This window comes from Pseudophryne corroboree, chromosome 3 (assembly GCF_028390025.1).
Source record: "Pseudophryne corroboree isolate aPseCor3 chromosome 3, aPseCor3.hap2, whole genome shotgun sequence".
Taxonomy (NCBI): Eukaryota; Metazoa; Chordata; class Amphibia; order Anura; family Myobatrachidae; genus Pseudophryne; species Pseudophryne corroboree.
Window position 1 is genome coordinate 252,147,659 of NC_086446.1, and position 23,428 is coordinate 252,171,086.

At 42.2% G+C, this 23,428-nt stretch overlaps 1 protein-coding gene across 1 annotated transcript in view; it reads right to left on the reverse strand.

Annotated features, from left to right (window-relative positions):
- Positions 1-537: 537 nt before the first annotated feature.
- LOC135055215 (1,25-dihydroxyvitamin D(3) 24-hydroxylase, mitochondrial) overlaps positions 538-23,428 on the reverse strand; it is a 28,608-nt gene continuing 5,717 nt past the window's right edge. Inside the window, exons 5-13 of the mRNA XM_063959001.1 lie at positions 21,036-21,132; positions 18,821-18,912; positions 14,390-14,501; positions 12,139-12,284; positions 8,198-8,364; positions 7,711-7,789; positions 6,230-6,427; positions 4,017-4,133; positions 538-1,773 (exon numbers count right to left, since the gene is read on the reverse strand). Coding sequence (XP_063815071.1) covers positions 4,023-4,133; positions 6,230-6,427; positions 7,711-7,789; positions 8,198-8,364; positions 12,139-12,284; positions 14,390-14,501; positions 18,821-18,912; positions 21,036-21,132 — 1,002 coding nt within the window. The 3' untranslated portion in view covers positions 538-1,773; positions 4,017-4,022. The remainder of the gene's footprint in view (positions 1,774-4,016; positions 4,134-6,229; positions 6,428-7,710; positions 7,790-8,197; positions 8,365-12,138; positions 12,285-14,389; positions 14,502-18,820; positions 18,913-21,035; positions 21,133-23,428) is intronic.

Here is a 23,428-nt window from a genome sequence, read left to right on the forward strand (position 1 = left end):
GGGCTCTCATGCAAGTGAGCATACTGTGCTGCCACCCCCAGCAAGTGTCATCTCCAGGCACGTGACTAGTGGAAAATCCACCACTGATCGGAAGCAAAACCTGGTCTTGAAGAATGTAATGCTTAGCATTTATAGAAATGGCCTTGTCAGCCATAATGATAACATTCCACGCCTACTAAATCCCCTCACAATGGCTTGGGGCAGAGGTTCTCAAACGTGTTCCTCGAGGCACCTCAATGGCCCAGGTTTTAAGTTAATCCATGCTTGGCCACAGGTGACTTACTGTAATTAGCACCTCAGTCAATTTTATTTAACCATCTGAGCCGAGCCATGGATATACCTAAAACCTGGACCATTGGGGTGCCTTGAGGACCGCGTTTGAGAACCTCTGGCTTGGGATATGAATTGTGATAGGTATAATATGATATTTAATACTTCGGGATGCGACATAGCAACATTGGTGACAGCCAGTTATGAATGAAACAGTCACCCTCCAAAGTAATCCTCTGTACTTTGAACAATTATGCAAAAATAATGTTTGATGTTTAAAGGTCTTTATTTACAAGAGAAGTAAAGTGAGGCTGACATTATTTACAGAGCAGCATGAAAACTCAATATTCAACATTAAGGTAAAAAAATACTATAAAAGCTTATATTCAGTTGGCAGTAAGAACTGAACATACTGTATGTACATGTAAGAGATGCGTCAAAAGGAATCTTCATCAGCTCTTTTAGTATGGGTAAAGACAACGCCAATGGGCACCTAGTTATCTTCATTATTGACACACTATTTACAATACATTTTTTATAATTAGCTGAATAAAGGTGATAGGATGGCTGCATAACTGGCGGTGGTTATTTTGTGAGCTGGACAATCATTCACAAGAATACAGCCTATCATTTCACAAGTTCCTAGTGACATCATTCAAGTATGAGGCAATTACTGGCCTATGCCATGACGCCATCTAAAGAATCTAACCACAGTATGTCAGATCCTTCCAAAGCATGTGTTCATAAATACTGCAGAGTAAAACAGTCTATAGTTCAGTTTTTGTTTTAACCCAACATACATACAGCTTACAGCAGTTTTTCATGTTTTAACAATAGATGTTTTTCAGGGCTTTATTTGCCGATTGGTACTCCCAGGTGCAGTGAGGGTACACCCACGTGTATCATTGGAAAGTGTTCTGACATTTTAAATAACAATTTGGCCTCTGGGAGGCACTGTTCCATCTGAGTCTAACTTATTTGACTAGTCTCTGCATTGCAAGCAATAAGTCATGTTAATGAATTAGATTCTCTTACTAGGAAAAAAAGTGAAAATGAGCCTTACACAGAGTATATTTTCCTTTAAGTGCAAAATGTTATCTCCAGACAAGTGCAACAATTTGTTGTAATAAGTCTTTAAAGGATGTGTGTTACTGTATGTGCGTGTTCTTGTTATGTTGTCCCTCTTATTAGTTATACTGCCATTTCTCCACTGTAGCCTTGACCTACTTTTTGCAAAATAAACACACATTCTACAAACACTCTGTACAGCAAGGCCTAGGTCCCTGAGCATGGTCCACTCTGCTCGTCATAGACCTGACTTTTGTAGACCTCAGCACATTTCTGTCAGGGTTCAATGTAAACATTGGCTTCTCCTCTTATCTCACTGGTTCAAGGCTTGTTAGCTGCCCTGTCGGTAAATGTCAGGCGTGCCATGGAGTTTAGCAGGAACTGGAATTGGCCTGTTTTGTTGTCCTTTAATACTGTACGTCATTCAGGGAGACACTGTGTACAAAGAGAGAGAGAGAGATACTATGGTCACATATCTGTAGTGGTATTAAAATGGATTGCTACATAAATGCTTTTGAATTGAAATTCCAAAAGCTTTTTTTGCTGATGTAAGCGATTACAAAAACTTTAAATGTTTCAATAAATACAACTTTTATTTTTATTATTGTAAGCATTCATGATTTTGATTTGTGTGTGAAATCTGGTGATTGTATCTATGTATCAGCAATATGTGTACATTTACAGTACATCTTTAATTATTATAGATATTGACACCTATGGACTCATGTACAGGGAGTATATCCATCCTTTACGATTGAGGGTCTGTTATCAGAATGTGGATCAAAGCACAGATCTATCTTTTATCACCACAAGATCAATTTTTCGCCTACATAGAACAACCACCAATATCACGAGGCATCTCCAATTAGGTAAGAACAAAACAAAACAAAAATATTTAAAAATGTAAAATGATGTGTTTACTAGCAGGGAGGGTGGTAGTGGTGGGTGTGTTATGAATAGGTCAGCCAGAAAGTCATATATTCCCAGAGCTAATTTGGTCTAGGACACTTTTACCTTCTATTTCATGTCATTGAAGGTGGTTTGTTTATGTCATAATAGTCTTATGAAATCAGTGCTTTGTTAATAATTAATTTCCAATTTTTTTTAGTTTTATTTTTTAAATAAGGACTAAGCTTTGCCTTCCCTCAGACTTAATAGGAGTAACTTTCTGAAAGTCACACTAAGTTCCTGAGGAGACTGCTTTACAGGGATGTAACTAATACCTTTGCCATTGCAACATTTTATGATAAAAATCAGAAGAGTAATCAAGAACTAATGTGTTGCTTTGAAATGAGAATGTATTTACATTGCACATCCTCCGCAGTTCAGGGAGAACTTTGATGCAAATGTTTTTTCCAGGAAGTAGATGAACTCCGTTGAACTGAAGATTTTATAATACAGCAGTATGAATCATAAGTGTAATTTTCTGTGACAGGTTTTGATTAGGAAAACAAAGCACAGAAACTTTCCAATAGTCTCTGGGGAACAGGAAAATTACCTTATGTAAAACATCAGACTTTAAGAGACTGATTTTAAAAAGGAATAAAAATGTTAAAAAGCTGTTGAAAAGCCCCCACCCACATACATATACTTATCTATATCATATCTATATATGAAGGGGCTTTCACAGGAGAAGGCTTCCCATGCTTTCACCTGGGAAAGCCAGTTTATCAAATATCTGAGGATGGCTTCAAACAGAGAGACCCCTGAAAATAAAAATGGATTGATTAAATAAACTTTTTTTTTCAGTGCAGGTCCCACAAATAAGAAGGGCTATTGCCCTGCCACTAGAACATAAGGGAAAATTTTACATTATTATTATTATTATTATTATTATTATTTCTTCTACATTACCATATTAATCATATTTATTTCATGCAAGTAGCAAGAACATTGTTTTAAATGGAACCCTACATACCTGCTTTTCAGGGCAGTAATGCTGTGTCAATATGGACACCCCAGCATAGTATAATGTCAGCCTCTAATGGCATTTGGCAATGCTAGGTCTGAAACTAGTTAACAGCATACAGTACTTGTTTACTTTTGAAAAAGCATATCAGGGAGATGGTGAAAGTAACACCTATCAGCGCAGACGTGTATTGCTACATCTAAGGGGCGTGTCATAAAAATGACCTACATCCAAATGTAAATGAGCCCCAAAGTTAGTAAGATCTGCTTATTGAAGAAGATAAACTGATATTTTGCAGGATTTGTTTGTGTATTATGTTTTACAAGAGTTTCCATATACTGTAAATGCATGTAGTCATAGGGATCATTGGGCAGATGTCTTAAACCTTGAGAAATAGTAAAGCAGTGATAAAACAGGAGAAAGTAAATGTGATACAAAAAGATAGTGATAAGTGCAAGGTGATAACGCACCAGCCAGTCAGCTCCTGTCAATTTACATATTGGAGCTGATTGGCTGGTGCTTGGGCTTTATAACCAATGCAGGGAAATGGCACTGATGATCCCATTTGAATGTAGGTATCTCCAATTTCTCTTCTCCCCCCCCCCCCCCCCAAAAGAATATAACAGCTACATAATGGGGATAAGGTAAAATCAGGGAGATTGCTGGACTATTCAGGGAGTGAGGGAGATTGATGCTATTTCAGGGAGTCTCCTACAGAATGCGGGAGGATAGGCAACTATGTTTATCAGGTTGTACTACTTAGACTCACCTCTATTTACCGTCTGAGGAAAGCCACTGGTAATTCTCTGCTGGGCATCAGCGTTCCAGAGTGAATAGTCTCCACGGGGTCATTATCAGTGGCTATAATGTTATACCTCCTAACCAGCTGTGACAGGGAAATTACAAAACAAAATGACAACAACATTTACACAGCAGCATAAAAGAAATTGCAAAAATATGACATTTACTTCATTAAAGTCTACAAAGCACTAAAAATTCTTAGAACCTCACTGTACTGGAGACATAGCTATTACAGGCATTGCTTGGAATCACAGGGAAACATGAGCAATTAGCAGTTGACATATTCTTGGAAACCCATTATGTCCTTTGAGTTGTGTGTGTGAGTTGTGTGTAATTTGGTGTAAAATGACTTTATGGCGTCACTTTGATCATTTCTATGGAATAAAACAAATGCGTTTAAAAAAAAAAGGCACTTGCAGATGCTGCATTGTGCAGAGATTTTATTTAGCACTATACTGACCATGATTGAGCTGATAACTAGCAATAGTGTTTCCAGTCACTGCGATCCAGCCGTACTATAAGTAAGATGCAGTAAATTTTTGAAGCACTGGAATATTGGTGGGCTAAGTGTAAATGTTACATAGGGACATACTGTATGCAGTATAAGTGGAATGTAAAAACTTACTATTGGCTACCAAAAGGATCTATATTATGATACGTGTCGTTGTGCATATTAAGCTTGATTCAGATATGGACACGTGTCACATCACTGCTGCATCTTTAGTCGCAGCAACAATACTAAAATATGCTAATACAGCAGGAGGCGCCTGTAGGAAAAATATGCCTCCTGCATGTATCACAGATCCGAGTGCTTTGCTTGAAGCAGCCTCAGATCACCATAGTAACTATCTGTTGCAATGTTCACAGCATTCAGGCATCTGAGTAAGCCTGCCATTTATTTAGCCTAGATCAGTGGTTCCCAAACTCGGACCTCCAATAGTTCACGATTTCCAGGTCTCCACACACAGAATCACAAGTGAAATAAATAATTAGCACCACCTGTGGATCTTTTAAAATGTGTCAGTGAGTAATGAATACACCTATACACCAGCTAGGTGACCTGGAAAACATGAACTGTTAAGGACCGAGATCATCAACCTGTGGTATGAGTCCAAAGAGTAACCAAATAATACTTCATGTTTTAATAAAGAGTAACACATAATACTAATCACAAGGGGCATTTTAAAACATTTTAATGTATAAGAAGAGGCGAAAACTTCATAAACATAGGCATGGAAGGATATTTGTTGAACATTTCCCATTATTCTAGGTACTTGTAAAATTATGAGAATCCCCCAAACCTCTGCCTGCTATGCACACTACACACTATGCAATTTATTGTCTGTTCAGCCGATGAATGATGTACTGCATATTGGGGCAGATGTATTAACCCGGAGAAGGCATAACGAAATGATAAACCAGTGATAAATGCAAGGTGATAAATGCACCAGCCAATCAGCTCCAATATGTAAATTAACAGTTAGGAGCTGACTGGCTGGTGCGTTTATCACCTTGCACATATCACTGGTTCATCACTTCCTTATGCCTTCTCCAGGTTAATACATCTGCCCCAGTGTGTCTCTGCGTGTGTAAAAGACAGGCAGTGGGATGTAATGCAGTCCGAGATCACCAGAGGTGCGAGTTGCCGTCCGATCTCTGACTTTTTATAAAGGGGCAAACACTTACAAGGCATGGTTTTGCCAGATATGTCTGAATGATCAGGTGGGCCCTTCTGCAAAGCAGATATATTGTTTCATCTGTATGTTTATGCAGGTCACAGGCCCATTAGGTGGCCGCAGGAGCTGCCGACAGTGACCTCACACCTGGGTAGGCAAATTTAAATGCCTTGCACTGTGATGTCTGGCCATAAATATTGAATGACCGATTAGTAAGGGTGTATAGCTTACCAAATCGGCCGCTCAGTCGGAGTGATGGACTCTGAGACATATATTTTAGGTGTGTACCCAGTTTTAGAGTACAATCAGTGGCATAGCTATAATGGGTGCAGAGGGGCCCAGACCACTCACCCTGCATCCATTTTTTTTAATACCTAATAACTATTAGAGAGGAGAGGGCCAAGACGGAGACTGCACAGGGGCTCCCTCTTCTCTTAATATGTCCCTGAGTACAATGTTTCTTTGCATCCCTTGTGCAACTCCCTCAATGTCCGGTAACACTCACCCAGCATATGCTGATTTGCAGTTGGAGTTCAGCTAAACGTCGCCCGATGCACATCCTTTTCCCGATGCCAAATGGAACGTAAGCAAATGGATTGATTGTGTCCTTATCTTGCAACCATCTCTCTGGACGGAATTGAGTCCCTTCATCAAAGCATTCCTCATTGGACCCCAGAACGTGGCTGTTAATGGTCAGTACTGTCTGGTTAAGGTGACAAAACATTACCACATTACCTTTACTTAGAGACAAATACTGAACTTGATGTACAATAATATAAAACTTTGCCGTCATCACCCCCTGTTTATGAAATCTGTTGTGGTGCCTTATAATACCATAAGTATATCACTTACTAACAGGGGCATATCTAAACATTGGCCAGGAGGGCACTTGCCAAGGGTGCTGACAAAAGATGTCACCCACAGCCAGAAAGTAGCTACACAGAGTATCTCAGCTTATCCCCATTGTTAGCCTTCTCCCTCCCAGGCACATACCCGTTGTACTCCTTCTCCAATCAGCAGCTCTGTATAATTTTATAGTATGCAAATTATAGATGCTACTTCAGTGCTGATTGGTTGCCATGGGCACTTCTCCACTGTCTCACTTCTCCACTCTTATCACTGCTTAGTAAATGTACCCCTAAATCCTTTATTTCCTCTCATTGCCCATCTGCCAGTTTTCTCTCTCCGATGCCCTCTCTTTCGCTCTACTCCCTGGTCCCCTGTATACTCTGCTCTTAATTTTTATTTTTTTACTTCATTGTATATAAATTGTCTTACTGTAAATAAATTTGTTATATTTTAATTTTCCATATTTGCTACCTGTTTTCTCTTTTTAGAGGTATAATACTTTTTAAAAGCACAACCTAACACTACTCTCTCCATGTTTTAACCTGTACAATATTTTACCTATTTTGTTTCTTTAGGGGTTGGCTGCCCATAATAGGGAATGTTTTTTATGTGGACTATTTTTTATGTGGACTACTTTTGTAGACTCTTTTTACTGAGATATTATCCCACAAGTGGCGCTGTATTCCACAGGTTTTTACAATTGTGTAATGGACTTCGGGATTCGTACCCATCTGTGGGATCTTGGGACATGTACTTTGGACTTTATCTTCATGATGTATTTGGTCAATATTTACAGCTCTGTTAATAACCACCTTGTTCTGGTCAGAGTTTGCATAGCTAGACAGTGGATGGCTCCCCAAGCTCATACATTTCAGAACTGGCTGAGCCTAGGTTGTTCTACATTCACCCATGAACATTTTATGTTAATAACTGGAAATGACCATAGAAATTAGATAAAATTCCCTCTGGCAAGCCTCTCTCAGCACATTTGGGCATGGAACACCCCCATCGGTTTAGAGATACAGGGTGTCCCATGGGTGACTATGCTTGCTTGGTGCTTCAGTTTATTCTTTGGTCCTTCATTGTCATGGCTATTTACGGTGGTACAATAAACACCAGTTCATTGTAAATACTCACTCCTCTGGGAAGTACGTATTCCCCTAGCACAGTCTCTTTATCCAGAGTGCGAGTTGTGAATGGAACAGATGGGCTCAGCCTACAAACAAAACATGAATACAGAAAATCATTACAGCCACATACTGTACTGTACGGTACACTCTTCACATTACCATCCTGGCTACTTAACAAGGGGTCTCATGTAGAATGGATCTGGGGCAACTAAGCAGAAACAGGAGTTAATTTATTGCAAAAATGTCTTTGGACCACAGATCTTCAGAAAGTAATTCATAGAAATGCTAGTAAACTAATAATCTAGAAAATATTAATACACATTTTAGGAAGCCAGCTGGCATCTGCATGGTGTAAGTTTAAAGGCCAGGAGGACTCTGTCTATACTACTACACTATACTAGAAATAGGACCTAATTATGCCCAACTATCCATATCTCTATTGTTCATACGTTAGAAGCTCTTGTAACGTTTGTCTCAAACACAAGAAAACATACCTCATTGATTCCTTTAAGCATGCCTTTAAGTATGGCATATTGCGGATGTCTTGAGCACTTGGCACTTGGTCAGGTGACAACACGCTCCTAATTTCATCATAAAGTTTCTTTTGAATGATCGGATTACGAGAAATATTAAATATGGCCCACAGCAAGCTATTAGCCGTCTGGAAGATGATAAAAAAAGGAACTTTATAGAAACTGAAAGCAATAGGTAATTATATAGTATATGTAACACATAGGGAAAAAAAGTGAAAGATGTCATCCAGCTGAATCATCTGCCTTGAAGTTCCCCATTTACTCAGTCCTTAATTAGTGCAAATGGCAAACTGTTCTATTAATGTAGTGACATCACAACAGAACAAAGGAAGAAATGGTCTTGAAACCTATAGACTTGAGTAGTTTAGTCACCACAAAATCAAGTGGGAAATATTTTTCTCAGAGTATTAAAAAAAGTAAAGTTGATTTTTCTTCCCTTTTAATATCTCTCCAACTTAAGACATGGCAAATACTCACTAGATCAATAAAGTTAGGCACAATAAAAGGCTATACACTACACTGTAGATTTGTCTACATGTATGACCTGGTGTAGACGTGCACACATTCTCTAGTTGAATAGGCAGGAGGTTAACTGCCATATGCAGCATTGGGGGCCCAATTGTGAATACACATGCTTGTATCACCCCCTAAAAATATTATCATCTCACGCCTTATACATGTCTTGAATAAATCACAATTCTAAAACTGCATCTACAGCAGTCAGACTACACATACTTGAGCACACCAAGAGATCACTAGAATGAATCATAAGTTTTAAAAAGGAGCAGCGCTGCGGCTTCATTCATCTCACTGCAAAGCCACAGGTTTTGTTAATGATGGTTTATGTTCTGTAATTTATTTTTTATGCACACTGTATTAGTTTACTTGCTTGCTTCATCTGATGAGGCAAGTTATACTAGAGCGCAGTTTCAGCTTAGTCAGATAAATGAACGCCAGCCTGTTGTGTAGACAGAGAAATAACATGATGAGGCAGGACTGCAGATTGAGCCGTTTCACACTAGTTGCAACAGATATATATATATATTTTGCAAACCTGTTTGCTTTTCTAACCTACGCTGTAGCTTCCTGTTAATATAATTGACTTTGCCAATAGTTCTGTTTACTTTTCACAAACTGTGATTACTTGGAATCCAGGTCTGAAATATGCCACATAGAGTGAGAGGAGATGCACTGCAAATGTTTGTGCAGCAAGCAAGTACGTCAATAACAGCCCTAAATTTTATATGAAAATGACAACTTATTTTTCATGGATGTGATTTAATGTCAAAAACAGGGGGGAATGCTTGTTTGTACACTAATGGAGAGCTGGGTGTAGTATGGCTGACCGGCAGTCAGGAGACCGCCAGTCAGCATACCGACGCCGGGATCCCGGCAGCATACCGACGCCGGGAACCCGGCAGGGGGGCAAGTGCAACAAGCCCCTTGTGGGATCGCTGCGCTCGCCAGGCTGTGGGCTTGGTGCAGTCGCCACTGGTTCTATTCCCACTCTATGGGTGTCGTGACACCCACGAGTGGAAATAGTCCCTGTTGGTTGGCATGCCGACCATCAGGATAGTGAGGGGGTGGGATGTTGGTGGAGGTCATGTGACTGTCTTTAGCAAAATATTGTTACGTTGGTTTTATGAATTCCTAATGGCTTCCCAGGTTTGGTGGAATTTCTAATTTTGCTATAGTACCATCTCCTATATATATGTCCAGATCTGTGACTCTATGACTCATTTATTAATGCTGGGCGTGGCTAAGAGCTCTGAATCACAGAGACACAGATCTGGATAGGAGACACTAGGTAAAACACACGCTGACTAATAGTAAGAGCTACACCGAGCAGCAGCCAGTGCACTGATGACAGCCCCACAAGGGGTAATGGGGTAATTAGCAGTCACCCCGGGACGATACACTGTATCACTGAGCTCCGCCACTGCCCAGGTGGCCGCCATACTGCTGCGGCTGCGGAGGAACTTCTGTCAGTCCGGGATCGGGGAAGAAGAGGAGGAGGGAGTGGAGGGTAATCTCACCTGTTGGACGGACGCCTGGACACCCGTGCTGGGCTCCCCGTCAGCTGTCAGGCCGTGTACCACTGCTGGAGGCGGAAAGGAAAGTGGAGGGTGATAGCAGCCGCCTTCCATGCCCACTCCACTGTGATTCCCTCAGCGTCTCTCCACCGCTCACATCCCAGCCGCAGCTGTCGGCTGCCTCCCGGTCGACATGTTAACACTCAGCAGCCGACGCGCAGCTCTCAGTCAGCTGAGAGGCCACGGGGAGTCTGGGAGTTGTAGTTCCCGACACCGCTGGCTGCTCTTTGGGGAGCGCGAGGGGGAGCGCCGGCTACAGACTACATCTCCCAGGGAGCACCACGGGGGGATGCGGCGTCCCCGCCTCCCTCTGCACGGTGATAGGCTGCGGAGGGTGCGCGTCACCGTGATGTTACGGCAGTGCTGTGGGGAGACTACAACTCCAGGCATGCCTTGCACGGCCAGGAAGGCACATGGTGGTTGCTGTTGCTGCTGCCGGTGCAGAGGGAGAGTCTGTAGAGTGACACTGGTGAGAGGCTAATACCACATACTGTGATGAGGGATAAGTCCCCAGTGCGCACACTGTGTATGTGATGTTATATAGGGGAAGGGGCTGTATTCTGATATATATATATATGAAAAATAATCTCCCAACACACACACTGTGTATGTGATATTTACCAAACATTGGGGCAGATGTATTAAGCCAGGAGAAGGTGTAAAGAAGTGATAAAGCGGTGATAAGTGCAAGATGATAACGCATCAGCCAATCAGCTCATAACTGTCAATTTACATATTGGAGCTGATTGGCTGGTGTGTTATCACCTTGCACTTTTCACCACTTTATCACTTCTTTATGCCTTCTTTAGGCTTAATACATCTGCCCCATTGTCTTTATACCTAAATTATGTGCACATAACATATTATTAACACACTAGGTCATTCATCGTGCCCTGCGTCCGCTTTTCACGCCTACGCCCCCTTGACCATTGCACGCCCTTGCCTGTAAAATATTTAACCACTAACAACATTATGCTTGAAGGTAATATTCAATATAATAAAAATTCTGCCCACCCAAAGGACTTGCAGGGGTTAAGGGGGCGTAGCACCTTGCAACGGTGTGAAGAGTGCCCGTAGGGCGCGATGAATCACCTAGTTATTTAATATCTGCTTATTTCTAAATGATTTGCTGCAAATGAAGGACCATTCTTAGAAAAATACACATCGTTTTACAATATGCTTTCACTATATGCACAAAATGACAAGGGGTTAGATGCATCACGCTATGGATAGAGATAAAGTGGAGAGAGAGAAAGTATGGATGGTGTAATGGTTAGCATTATTGCCTCACAGCACTGAGGTCATGGGTCCGATTCCTACCACGGCCATAACTGTGTTGAGTTTGTCTATTTTCCCCTTGGGAGGTACTCCAGTTTCCTCCCACTCTCCGAAAATATACTGGTAGGTTAATTAGCTCCCAACAAAAAAAATGAATTCGTATGTGTGTGTGCATACAGTACATGTGCAGATTAGATGGGCCAAGTGGTTATCTGATGTCTAATTCTATATTTATATGTTATCAACCAATCAGCTCCTAATTGTCAGGAGCTGATTGGTTGGTACTTTATCTCTCTCCAAGCTTTAAAACATCTCCCCTACGGTGTTAGAAGAAAATAGACCATGAGAATGCAGAATGACGAAATTACCTTGCAAGAACATTCTATGAATAGAAAATCAGTTGTTCTGCACACCTGTATTTATAGTACCTCCTGCCACTAATACATGTTAAATCTGTTCTGGAGAATTACACTAGATCCAGAGGATTTTCTGGGATAAGTTCTGCATGGTGAAAGAGACAACTGTTCTCACCGTTTCCACGGCTCCTATCAGCATTTCTGTGATTGTAGCATACATTTCTTTCTTGGATAACTTGCTGTCTTTGTAGATTGTACAGAGAAAATCCTCATTGTCCTTATTGGACAGCTTTATCAATCTTCTGTCTATGTGACATTTTGCTGCAAGAGAGACAGATAACAGTTTAAAACACAAACCCTGCACAAAATAGACTCACAATATATTGTAATGTAAAGGAAGAGACATGTAGTCGAAAAAACGAAGCAATAACAAGGCATCAATCAATTATTGAGATAAAAGAGTCAAAATTGTCCAAGTTGTTAATAAACGATTGTGCCACTGAAACGTACAAATATGCATAGAGCGAGATATATGAACAATGATGCACAAATCCAAGGTGCTGTAAGCCGTAGCAATCATATTTCTTCTTTTTTTTTAACTGCACTAGAAAGGTAACAGCTAGAATCTGATTTGTTGGGTACAGTTATACAACCTCCGGTGTATCAGTGTTTACAACCCCCACTTCTATTTTCTTATAATGGTTAAGTCATCATACAAATTCCCATTATCATGGCTAATTGGGTCAGCATGCTGATTATATGCTATGTTCTGCTTCAATTAAGTCAATCATTTCATATTTATTTCTTCTGTAAATACAAAGGAACTAAGGGCCTAATTCAGACACGTATACTAAAGCAAAATATGCTAATGCTATAACCTCCTGGAAATGTATTCAGATGCCCACAAGCGGCATTATAAGTCCAAGATACTGCGTACAAAGGGCCTTATTCAGACCTGATCGCTGCTGTGCGTTTTTGCACAGCAGACAATCAGGTCTGAACTGCGCATGCACTGGTGCCGCAGTGTGCCAGCGCATGCCAGAGATGCTATGAGTATCTCAGCCCAGCGATCACCTCTGCCTGATTGTCAGGCAGAGGCATGCGCTAGGCGGGAGGGGGACGGCGTCGTCGGGCCACCGTTTTTGGGGCATGCCCGGACTGCGCGGGGGAAGGGCCGCAGCAGCTGTGTGACATCACACACAGCCGCTGTGACCCGGAGAGTGACGGGTAGCTCTCTGCCAGCGTGCAGGAGCTGCGCTGGTAGGGAGCTACTCTTCAGGTACAAAAGCATGGCCGCCGTGCGATTCTTTTGTACCTGTGCGGTGGGGGGAGGGCCAGACATGCAGGGTGGAGTAGCCCTGTGCTGGGCGTCCACCCGCATGTCAGGAAAATTTTGCACGCCTACGATCAGGTCTGAGTTAGCCCCAAAGAGACAGCAGTGGTTGCAGATCCTTCAATGGGTGTAGTATGGTATGCCGGCGGCCGGGCTCCCGGCGACCAGCATACCAGCACCGGGAGCCCGACCGCCAGCATACCAACAGCGCGGTGAGCGCAAATGAGCCCCTTGCGGGCTCGCTGCGCTCACCACGCTGCGGGCACGATGGCGCGCTACATGCGCCACGCTATTTTATTCTCCCTCCAGGGGGGTCGTGGACCCCCACGAGGGAAAAAAAGTGTTGGTATGCCGGCTGTCAGGATTCCGGCGCCGGTATACTGTGTGCCGGGATCCCGGGATCCCGACAGTCGGCATACTGAAGACCACCCCCTTCAATTCTATGAGCTGCTCTACTGTCGTTCATGGTGGACATAGAAATGGACAGTCAATTACTTTACAAATACATCCTCACTGCAAGCGACATCTCTAAGGTACAGATGTGTCCTCATACATCTAGTCATGCAGCTAGTGTGAGTGAGCCGTTAGGTCCCGCGTCTTAGTCGCAGTGAAATGTGACTAGGACGCATGAGGAGACTGTGCCAATTAATTTGATATACATATTGTGTGTGACTTAATGTGTATATGGAGCAGAACAGAACTGGTATGGGAAAAACGTATGGCTGCTACATTGTAGCACTTCGTATGCAGATTCAAAGACTCAGTCGCTCACAAATATAAACGTGTCATATCAGACTAATCAGCACATTCTCCTCGCACATCCTAGTATCAGTGTGTTGTGACTAACAAACACTTTCAGCATTTAGAAGAAACAAAAAATAAACCAGACGTTAGAAGATTCTAAAGCGACCTGTTGTGCCAAGAGCGGCTGATTTGACGTGAGTGCTGCAAAGATGAATGAGGACATCTGTACCTTGGCACTTGCACTGTTTACCGATAATTGCTCAACTCTGTAAATGTCTACATTGCATACAGGATCATCATATCCTAAGACAAGAGCACTAGGGAGGCTGGGAACAGAATGGTACTGTACCTGTTCTGAAGATGCTGTCCCAGGCCTTAGTGTGGTCTTTCCAGATACGGGTGTTCAAGCATTTATGCATTTCAACTGGTGTCACCATCATCAATCCAAACGTACTCATCATCTGTACAAGAGAATCAGACATTTAGCAGTGCACAATGATACAAAGACTGCATGCATAAGGTACAGTTACGGGTTCACTATTTCTTAGAATTAAATGAATCATTTTGCTAATTTACCCCCTTATTTTCATAAAGTAAGCAAGCAATCTGGTGGTAACCTTAGGGAACTGTGCCACTTTTTGCTGAGTATCCAGAACTGCAGATATTCTTACTACAGGACATTATTCTTTCTTTCATGGTAATCGCAGAATTCCATCTGGAGTTAAACTACGCAAATGCTGGTTTAGAACTGTGAAATTGTAATGGCTGTGCAAACCGGCCTAATATCAAGTCCAAATTTAGTGGAAATATATGCTTTCTATATAAAGCAAAGTATTAATAAGGGTGACACAGAGGTACTCAGGGGCGGATTGGGAACAAAAAGCGACCCTGGAAAACTTTGTACTAGTGGCCCCACATGGGCAGCACCAGCGGTGTAAGGTCTAGCCATTTGCCATGGCAGCAGCACCCTCTCCCCAAGACTTTCCAGATAGTGGGCATGTCCAGCATCAAGGGGGAAGTTAAAAAGAAATAAAATTACATATTATGAGCACATTATATGATACACCCTAAGAATTTAGGAAACTATATAATTCTTTAGAAAGATATATTTTCTTGCTTATTACACCAACCATATCTCAATCACTATTCACTCAATCTTATATGTCAACTAAGCAGGCAGACAGAGCATACACTAGATCATCTACAATCACAGGCTAAGTGGCAAAGTAATTTTCATATATGCAAATTATTTTGCATCTTATTCATTATGTCTATAAATAGGACCACATGTCCTCGAACAAAACAGGCCCCGCGGGTGCGTCGGCCCACTGGGAATCTTCCCTGTGAGCCCTATGGCCAATCCGCCTCTGGAGGTACTGTATCGGGAATGCCCTTTGCAAGAGTTTCCTGTTGGCCGCGAACACCCATTAGTACTGATTCTCTCTGGAGGAATAAATCTGATTATTCTGATTTACATCTATCAGCTATGACCATAGTAGAATAGGAGCAGTAGAATAATTATTGCCCTTATTTATCAATGAGTGATAAATTTCACTGTGAGTGATAAATTGCACCAGACAATCTAACTGTCATTTTTCAAACCCAGCCTGTGACATGTAAGTTAGGAGCAGAGTGACTGGTGCAATTTATCACTCACAGTGAAATTTATCACTCATTGATAAATAAGGGCATATGTATCAAACGATAAGAGGAGGGGTGTACAGGTATTCAGAACATAGAGAAAAATGGCTAGTGAAAAACAAACAAAAAAAAACAAAAAAAAGGATTACATGTTACATGGCCATAACTACCCCATCTAATTAGTGTGTTGGCCATTTCAGCCACAACGATTTCTACCATAAAATCAACATACAGCCATGCAATCTCCAAAGCAAAACATTAGCAGCAGAATGGGACATGCCGGAAAGCTCAGTGACTTTCAGTGTGGCACAATCATAGGATGCCATCATGCCAACAAATTAGTTTGGCAATTTTTTACCATTCTAGAGCTGCACCGGTCTCTGTATTGTAGTGATGTACACAGGAAATTTTCGGGTTTTGTGTTTTGGTTTTGGATTCGGTTCCGCGGTCGTGTTTGGATTCGGACGCGTTTTGGCAAAACCTCCCTGAAATTTTTTTGTCGGATTCGGGTGTGTTTTGGATTTGTTTTTGTTTGTTTTTTTACAAAAAACCCTCAAAAACAGCTTAAATCATAAAATTTGGGGGTCATTTTGATCCTATAGTATTATTAACCTCAATAACCATAATTTCCACTCATTTCCAGTCTATTTTGAACACCTCACAATATTATTTTTCGTCCTAAAATTTAACATACAGTAACATTACAATTGTAGCCATATTATAATATACTAATTAACTCAGGGCCTAATTTATGTTTGTACACAAATGCAATTGCAGTTCTCTAGGTTATGGAGCTCCTAATATTAGCAAGCGAAGATGTCACCCAGGAATGAAAATAAACGCCCACCAGAGCCATCGCAAACTGAATCGCAATTGCGTACACATTAGCAGAATATGTGAAATTACGGGGAACATTGAAGCAAAGGGTTGGTCTACGGCTACGCAGACTGGCCACAGCAGTAGTGACTTAGGTGGTAATTCAGACCTGATCGTAGCAGCACATTTGTTAGCAGTTGGGCAAAACCAAGGCCCTCATTCCGAGTTGTTCGCTCGCCAGCTGCTTTTAGCAGCATTGCACACGCTAGGCCGCCGCCCTCTGGGAGTGTATCTTAGCTTAGCAGAATTGCGAACGAAAGTAGCAGAATTGCTGCTAAATATTTTCTTGCAGTTTCTGAGTAGCTCCAGACCTACTCCTAGATTGCGATCAGCTCAGTCCGTTTAGTTCCTGGTTTGACGTCACAAACACACCCTCGTTCGGCCAGCCACTCCCCCGTTTCTCCAGACACTCCCGCGTTTTTCCCTGACATGCCTGCGTTTTTTAGAACACTCACGGAAAACGCTCAGTTACCACCCAGAAACGCCCCTTTCCTGTCAATCATTCACCGATTAGCAGTGCGACTGAAAATCGTCGCTCGAACACCAGCAAATCTATTAAGTTTTGTGTTAATTAGCTTAGCGCAACGAGCGAACAACTCGGAATGACCACCCATGTGCACTGCAGGGGTGGCAGATACAACATGTGCAGAGAGAGTTAGATTTGGGTGCAGTGTGTTCAAACTGAAATCTAAATTGCAGTGTAAAAATAAAGCTGCCAGTATTTACCCTGCACAGAAATAATATAACCCTCCCAAATCTAACTCTCTCTGCAAGTATTATATCTGCCGCCCCCTGCAGTGCACATGGGCCCTCATTCCGATTTGTTCACTCGGTAATTTTCTTCGCATCGCAGCGATTTTCCGCTAATTGCGCATGCGCAATGTTCGCACTGCGACTGCGCCAAGTAAATTTGCTAAGAAGTTTGGTATTTTACTCACGGCATTACAAGGTTTTTTCTTCGTTCTGGTGATCGTTGTTGTGATTGACAGGAAGTGGGTGTTTCTGGGCGGAAACTGGCCGTTTTATGGGTGTGTGTGAAAAAACGCTGCCGTTTCTGGGAAAAACGCGGGAGTGGCTGGAGAAACGGGGGAGTGGCTGGGCGAACGCTGGGTGTGTTTGTGACGTCAAACCAGGAACGAAACTGACTGAACTGATCGCAGTGGCAGAGTAAGTCCCGAGCTACTCAGAAACTGCTATGAAATTTCTATTCACAATTTTGAGAATCTTTCGTTCGCAATTTTGCTAAGCTAAGATTCACTCCCAATAGGCGGCGGCTTAGCGTGTGCAATGCTGCTAAAAGCAGCTTGCGAGTGAACAACTCGGAATGAGGGCCATGGTTTTGCCCAACTGCTAACAAATTTGCTGCTACGATCAGCTCTGAATTATACCCTTAGATGCCATGTATTTGCACATACATCATGCAGCTGATGGCAGATACAGTCCCTGAAAATAGCCAGCGTTTCTCCAACCACTCCCCTAAACTCCCCGTTAACACAATCTAAATGGCCATTTCCTGTCGCAGCACATGCACAGTCTGCAGATAGTCCCTCTGTTGTATGAAACATCGGCCATTGCGTAAGATGAATTAGACTCTTAGTATGCTAAAATATTTGGGAGAGTTTATTAGTGCAGCTATAATCAGTGCAATTTGAAACTGAAAAGGTATGGCTAGTCACCCTTATTATTATTATTATTATTATCAGTTATTTATATAGCGCACACATATTCCGTAGCGCTTTACAGAGACTATTTGCCCATTCACATCGGTCCCTGCACCAGTGGAGCTTACAATCTATATTCACTACCACATGTACACGAGCAGACATTCATAATAGGGTTAATTTGTGTTGGGATCCAATTGACCTACCAGTATATTTTTGGATTGTGGGAGGAAACCGGAGTACCCGGAGGAAACCCACGCAAGTACGGGGAGAATATACAAACTCCGCACAGGCAGAGCCATGGTGGGAATCAAACCCATGACCTCAGTGCTGTGAGATAGTAATGCTAACCATTACACCATCCATACTGCCCCATTGCCCTTATTATTTACTAGACTCATGTAATTGGGGAAATCTACAAAAATATTTAAAAAAAAGTATAACAAACATACCAACATTTTACCATTAAGTTCTATGTTACCAATGAGATTGTGCATCAGGTTTCCTATGTTACCAGTGCTGAACATCTAAGACCCAAGATATATGATCTTCTGTTCAGTCTAGGGCTGAAGCCTATTATCATCACTGTAATCACAACTTACGGTTTTTATGGCTGTGATAAAATCCAGGGCCTCTTCCCCAAGGTTTGGCTGTAAAAATCCAAATCTCTTCTCATAGAGGACAAGACAGATACCTGAAAGGTAAATATAGAGTAGATTTCATGAGCAGTGTCACAAGAAAACAAAACTTCTAGTGCTGTAGTGAAATAAAGTTCATTTTGACTTATATATCTAGTTGGCCCATGTCAGGCTAACACGTTTATAGCTGTTTTCTGCAGGTACTGTCACGGTTCTGTTTGCCATGAAGGAATTAATCTTTTGTTTGACCAAGCAAGGCATTCCGGGACACTCATTAGAGATTGCCGGATACGCTGGTTGTAAATTGATTGATATGTGGGCCATACATCAGCGCCATGATTCCCAGGCAATCAAAATTGCAGATTGGCGGACATCGATGATTGCTGATCTATCAGGGAATCGGGTAAATTCTGCATGTTAAAAAATCCCTAACTTGCTAATATTGCTGATAGGTTTTTTGGTACAAAACATTTAGCAGGAATCGTTGCTTATAATTGCATTTTGCATGCATTTATGTTCAAACTTAGGATAGCAACCGTAATACAACAAACATTCATGGACTGATTCTGAGTCGCACACAAAGTGGCTGTAGTTGTGGTCAGCCGTGGAAGCCTGAGTTACTTACTACCATATGCTAATTACTTATTATCATTTATTTATGTAGCACAAGTATATTTTGCAGCACTTTATATTTGGCCATTCACATCAGTCCCTGCCCCAGTGGAGCTTACAATCTATATTTCCTACCACATTCAGACACACAAGCACGGGGAGAATATACAAACTCCACACAGGGCCATGGTGGGACTTGAACCCAAGACCACAGTGTTGAGAGGCAGTAATGCTAACCACTACACCATTCATGTCAGAATCCCTAGGGATAGAGCAGGGTTTGTGCATCTGGAAGAAGAAAGCTGTGACATCAATTGATTTTACTCCAGCCGCTGAAAGGGCATTACTTGGGTCATTGACACATGGTGCCCTGGAAAGCCCCCCCGGCTTGCATGCCAAACAGGGTCATAGCCTTGCAGGAAGGGGGTGTGGCCTGACCCTGGTTTTCATCAAACTTGTCTGGCTGCACTGCCAGCTCATATGCTGTGACAGGAGCGGAGTGCTGCACGATAATGTCACAGTGCAGCACCTGGCTCCTGTCACTGAGGAGAGGTCTCCATTTTGGTGTCACCACCCTACTGACACCACTGATCATCAACCTTACTACTGCCAATTGTGCCCGCCCCATGATAGGTGCAAAAAATACATGAGAAACCGTCTTCCCTCCCAGTGAGCACAACTTTGAATAGCACAGAACTTTATATACATGGTCATGACACTCCTACAAGTCTAGGTGGTTCCGTGCGCTTAAATTGTTGCTACCCCTGAAACGTCCAGGCTCATGGAAAAACAGATCCAGCCAAGTTCTGTACAACTCAGAATAAGCAAAGATGGCAGTGACTTGCGGTGGGATGAGGCAGGTGAGGCAGAGCCTTTCCTGTCATACTAACATTTGTGCCAGAATTTTTACTGTATAAAGTATATGAAAAATACAAAGAATGTGTTAGAAATATCTTCTTTGCAATATTCTAATCATTTTTATAACCAAAACTCTGGAGTAATAAGTCTATGGCAGGTGAGGCAGTGCCTCACCTACTTACCTTTTCTGCACATCTCTGATCAAAACTCAAAGTTTCCAGGAGTTTATACTACTGCACCTGTGTATAATGCCCAGATGTACTGTATATACTGCTGCACCTGTGTATAATGCTCAGATGTACCCTTTGGCTCATATATTGCATGTATAGCTCTCTCTGGTGCTAGCCAGTGCCTCCTGAGTCATTTGGCTCACTGCACGTCCCAGAAAGATGTCATAAATACTCTTCTGTGCATGCACTGTATGCAGTATCTCACTATTTGCATCTATAACCAGAGATCTGATGACTCAGAATCAGCTCCTCAGATGGTAATTTGAAATTGATGGCTGCCATAACCTGCAAATCTACTGAAGCAGATAAAATGATTGGACCGATGCTCCTAATTTTGTTTACCTTTGCCAATAAATATCAGGAAATATGACCAATACCGATTGAAATCCCAGAGTTAAGTTAATTTTGGCTTAGTTTGATTTTATAAACTCCTTCTTGGAAATGAATTGCATGCTTAGATGAGAATCAATAAAACTCACTCTCGAGTGACCACTTATTCAGTTCACAATACAGGTCTTCAAATTTCCCATCCTTATTACAGACACTGTCAATTCTCTGCACAAAATCCACCATGACCTAGAAAGAGAATATGAACATATAAAGAGTTCTGACTTTGTTTCCTCTAACTCTACAAATAAAAAGACTCAAAAAGAAAAAATCCTTTCATGTTGAATAGAAGTTTTATAGGTTAGGGGGTTATGCAGGTTTGTTATCAAAACAAAAAAGCGCAATGGTATCCGGTCTTTAGGTAGACAGCACTTAGGTCGACACTCATTAGGTTGACCACTATTGCCCGACATGGTCTATAGGTTGACATGGTCACCAGGTAGACATGGTAAAAAGTCAACATGAGTTTTTCACTATTTTATAAACTTTGAACTTTTTCATACTTTATGAACCACGTGGACTACGACTGGGAATAGTAACCTTGCCCGAAGCATGGTGAGCGAAGCGAGCCATGCGAGGGGATACAGTGCACTAATTGGGGCTCCCCGTCACTTTGGGAAGAAAAATGACACCAAAATTTAAAAATAAAAATAAAAATTCATGTCGACCTTTTTCCATGTTGACCTTGTCCATGTTGACCTAATGACCGTGTCGATCTATTTCAGGTGTCAACCTAGTCATTGTCGACCAATAGTGGTTGACTTAATGATTATCGACCCTATGATCCACACCCAGCACACCAATGGGCAAAACCATGGGGGTCATTCCGAGTTGATCACTCACTAGCTACTTTTTGCAGCGCTGCGATCAGATTATCGCCGCCTATAGGGGAGTGTATTTTCGCTTTGCAAGTGTGCGAATGCCTGCGCAGCCGAGCTCTGCAAAAACATTTTGTGCAGTTTCTGAGTAGGTCTGAACTTACTCAGCCCTTGTGATCACTTCAGCCTGTCTGGTCCCGGAATTGACGTCAGACACCCACCCTGCAAACGCTTGGACACGCCTGCGTTTTTCCAAACACTCCCAGAAAACGGTCAGTTGACACCCATAAATGCGCTCTTCCTATCAATCTTTTTGCTATCGGCCATGCGAATGGATTCTACTTTAAATCAATCACTCAGCAACAATCCGCTTTGTACCTGTACGACGCACCTGTGCATTGTGGCGCATACGCATGCGCAGTAGTGACATGAAAAACAGCAACATGCGAACAGGTCGGAATTACCCCCCATGTGCACTGCAGGTGGAGCAGATATAACATTTGCAGAGAGAGTTAGATATGGGTGGGTTATTTTGTTTCTGTGCAGGGTAAATACTGGCTGCTTTATTTTTACACTGCAATTTAGATTTCCGTTTGAACACACCCCACCCATACTTGCCGATATTTTAAATCTTCTCTCCGGGAGATGACCGGAGAGGAGAAGCAGGTGGGCGGTGGTGAGGGAGGAGCCAAGCTGATTACATCAGTAGGCCCCACCCACCCACCCGTAAAATACTGTAATTGGATGAAATTTGGATAGGGGCGGGGCTAAAATGGCGCGATTAGCATATGATCGCGTCATTAGGCCCCGCCCCTCTGCAGAGTCTGTGATTTTACTGTGTAATTCTCCCTATTCTGCCCACTTCACTAGGAAGTGGGCAGAATGCGGGAGGGGTGCCCACTCTTCCGGGGGCTGCGGGGGACTACCCGAAAACCGGGCGTCTCCCGCAGAATCCGGGAGAGTAGGTAAGTATGACCCCACCCAAATCTAACTCTCTCTGTTAGTGTGCTGTTTTGCTTTGCTAACAAATCTGAATAAGGCTTAGATGTGAAACATACAGTAGCATGCTTAAATTTCTAAACATGAAATGGCTGCACTGAGTTGTAGACTAACCCACATTTCTATGCAAACCAGTGGACAGTTACCACATACTTGCCTACTTTTGAATAAACATTTCAGGGAGATTGTGAAAGTAACACCTATCAGCGCGGACGTGTACTGCTACATTGGAGAGGCGTGTCATGAAAATGACTTACATACAAATTTAAATGAGCCCCAAAGTTAGTCAATTCTACTCGTTGAAGAAAAGACACTGATATTTTGCAGGATTTGTTTGTGTATTGTGTTTTACAAGAGGTTCCATATACTGGAAGAGGCCACGAGAAACCTCATTTGAAATGTAAACTATGTAGTCATAGGGATCATAGTGCGTAATAACCAGTGCAGGGAAATGGCACTGATGAGCCACTTTAAATGTATGTATCTCTGATTTCTCCCCCCCTACCCTGATTTCTGCAGGGAGTCTCCTGCAGAATGAGGGAGGGTAGGCAGCTATGAGTTACCAATTGCTTTCAAACTACCACAAATTAAAAAAAAGTTGTTCTCTTTTAAAATCACAATACAAATTGTGTCATCACTGTGCTTTCCATTGTTCCGTTCCAGAAGAA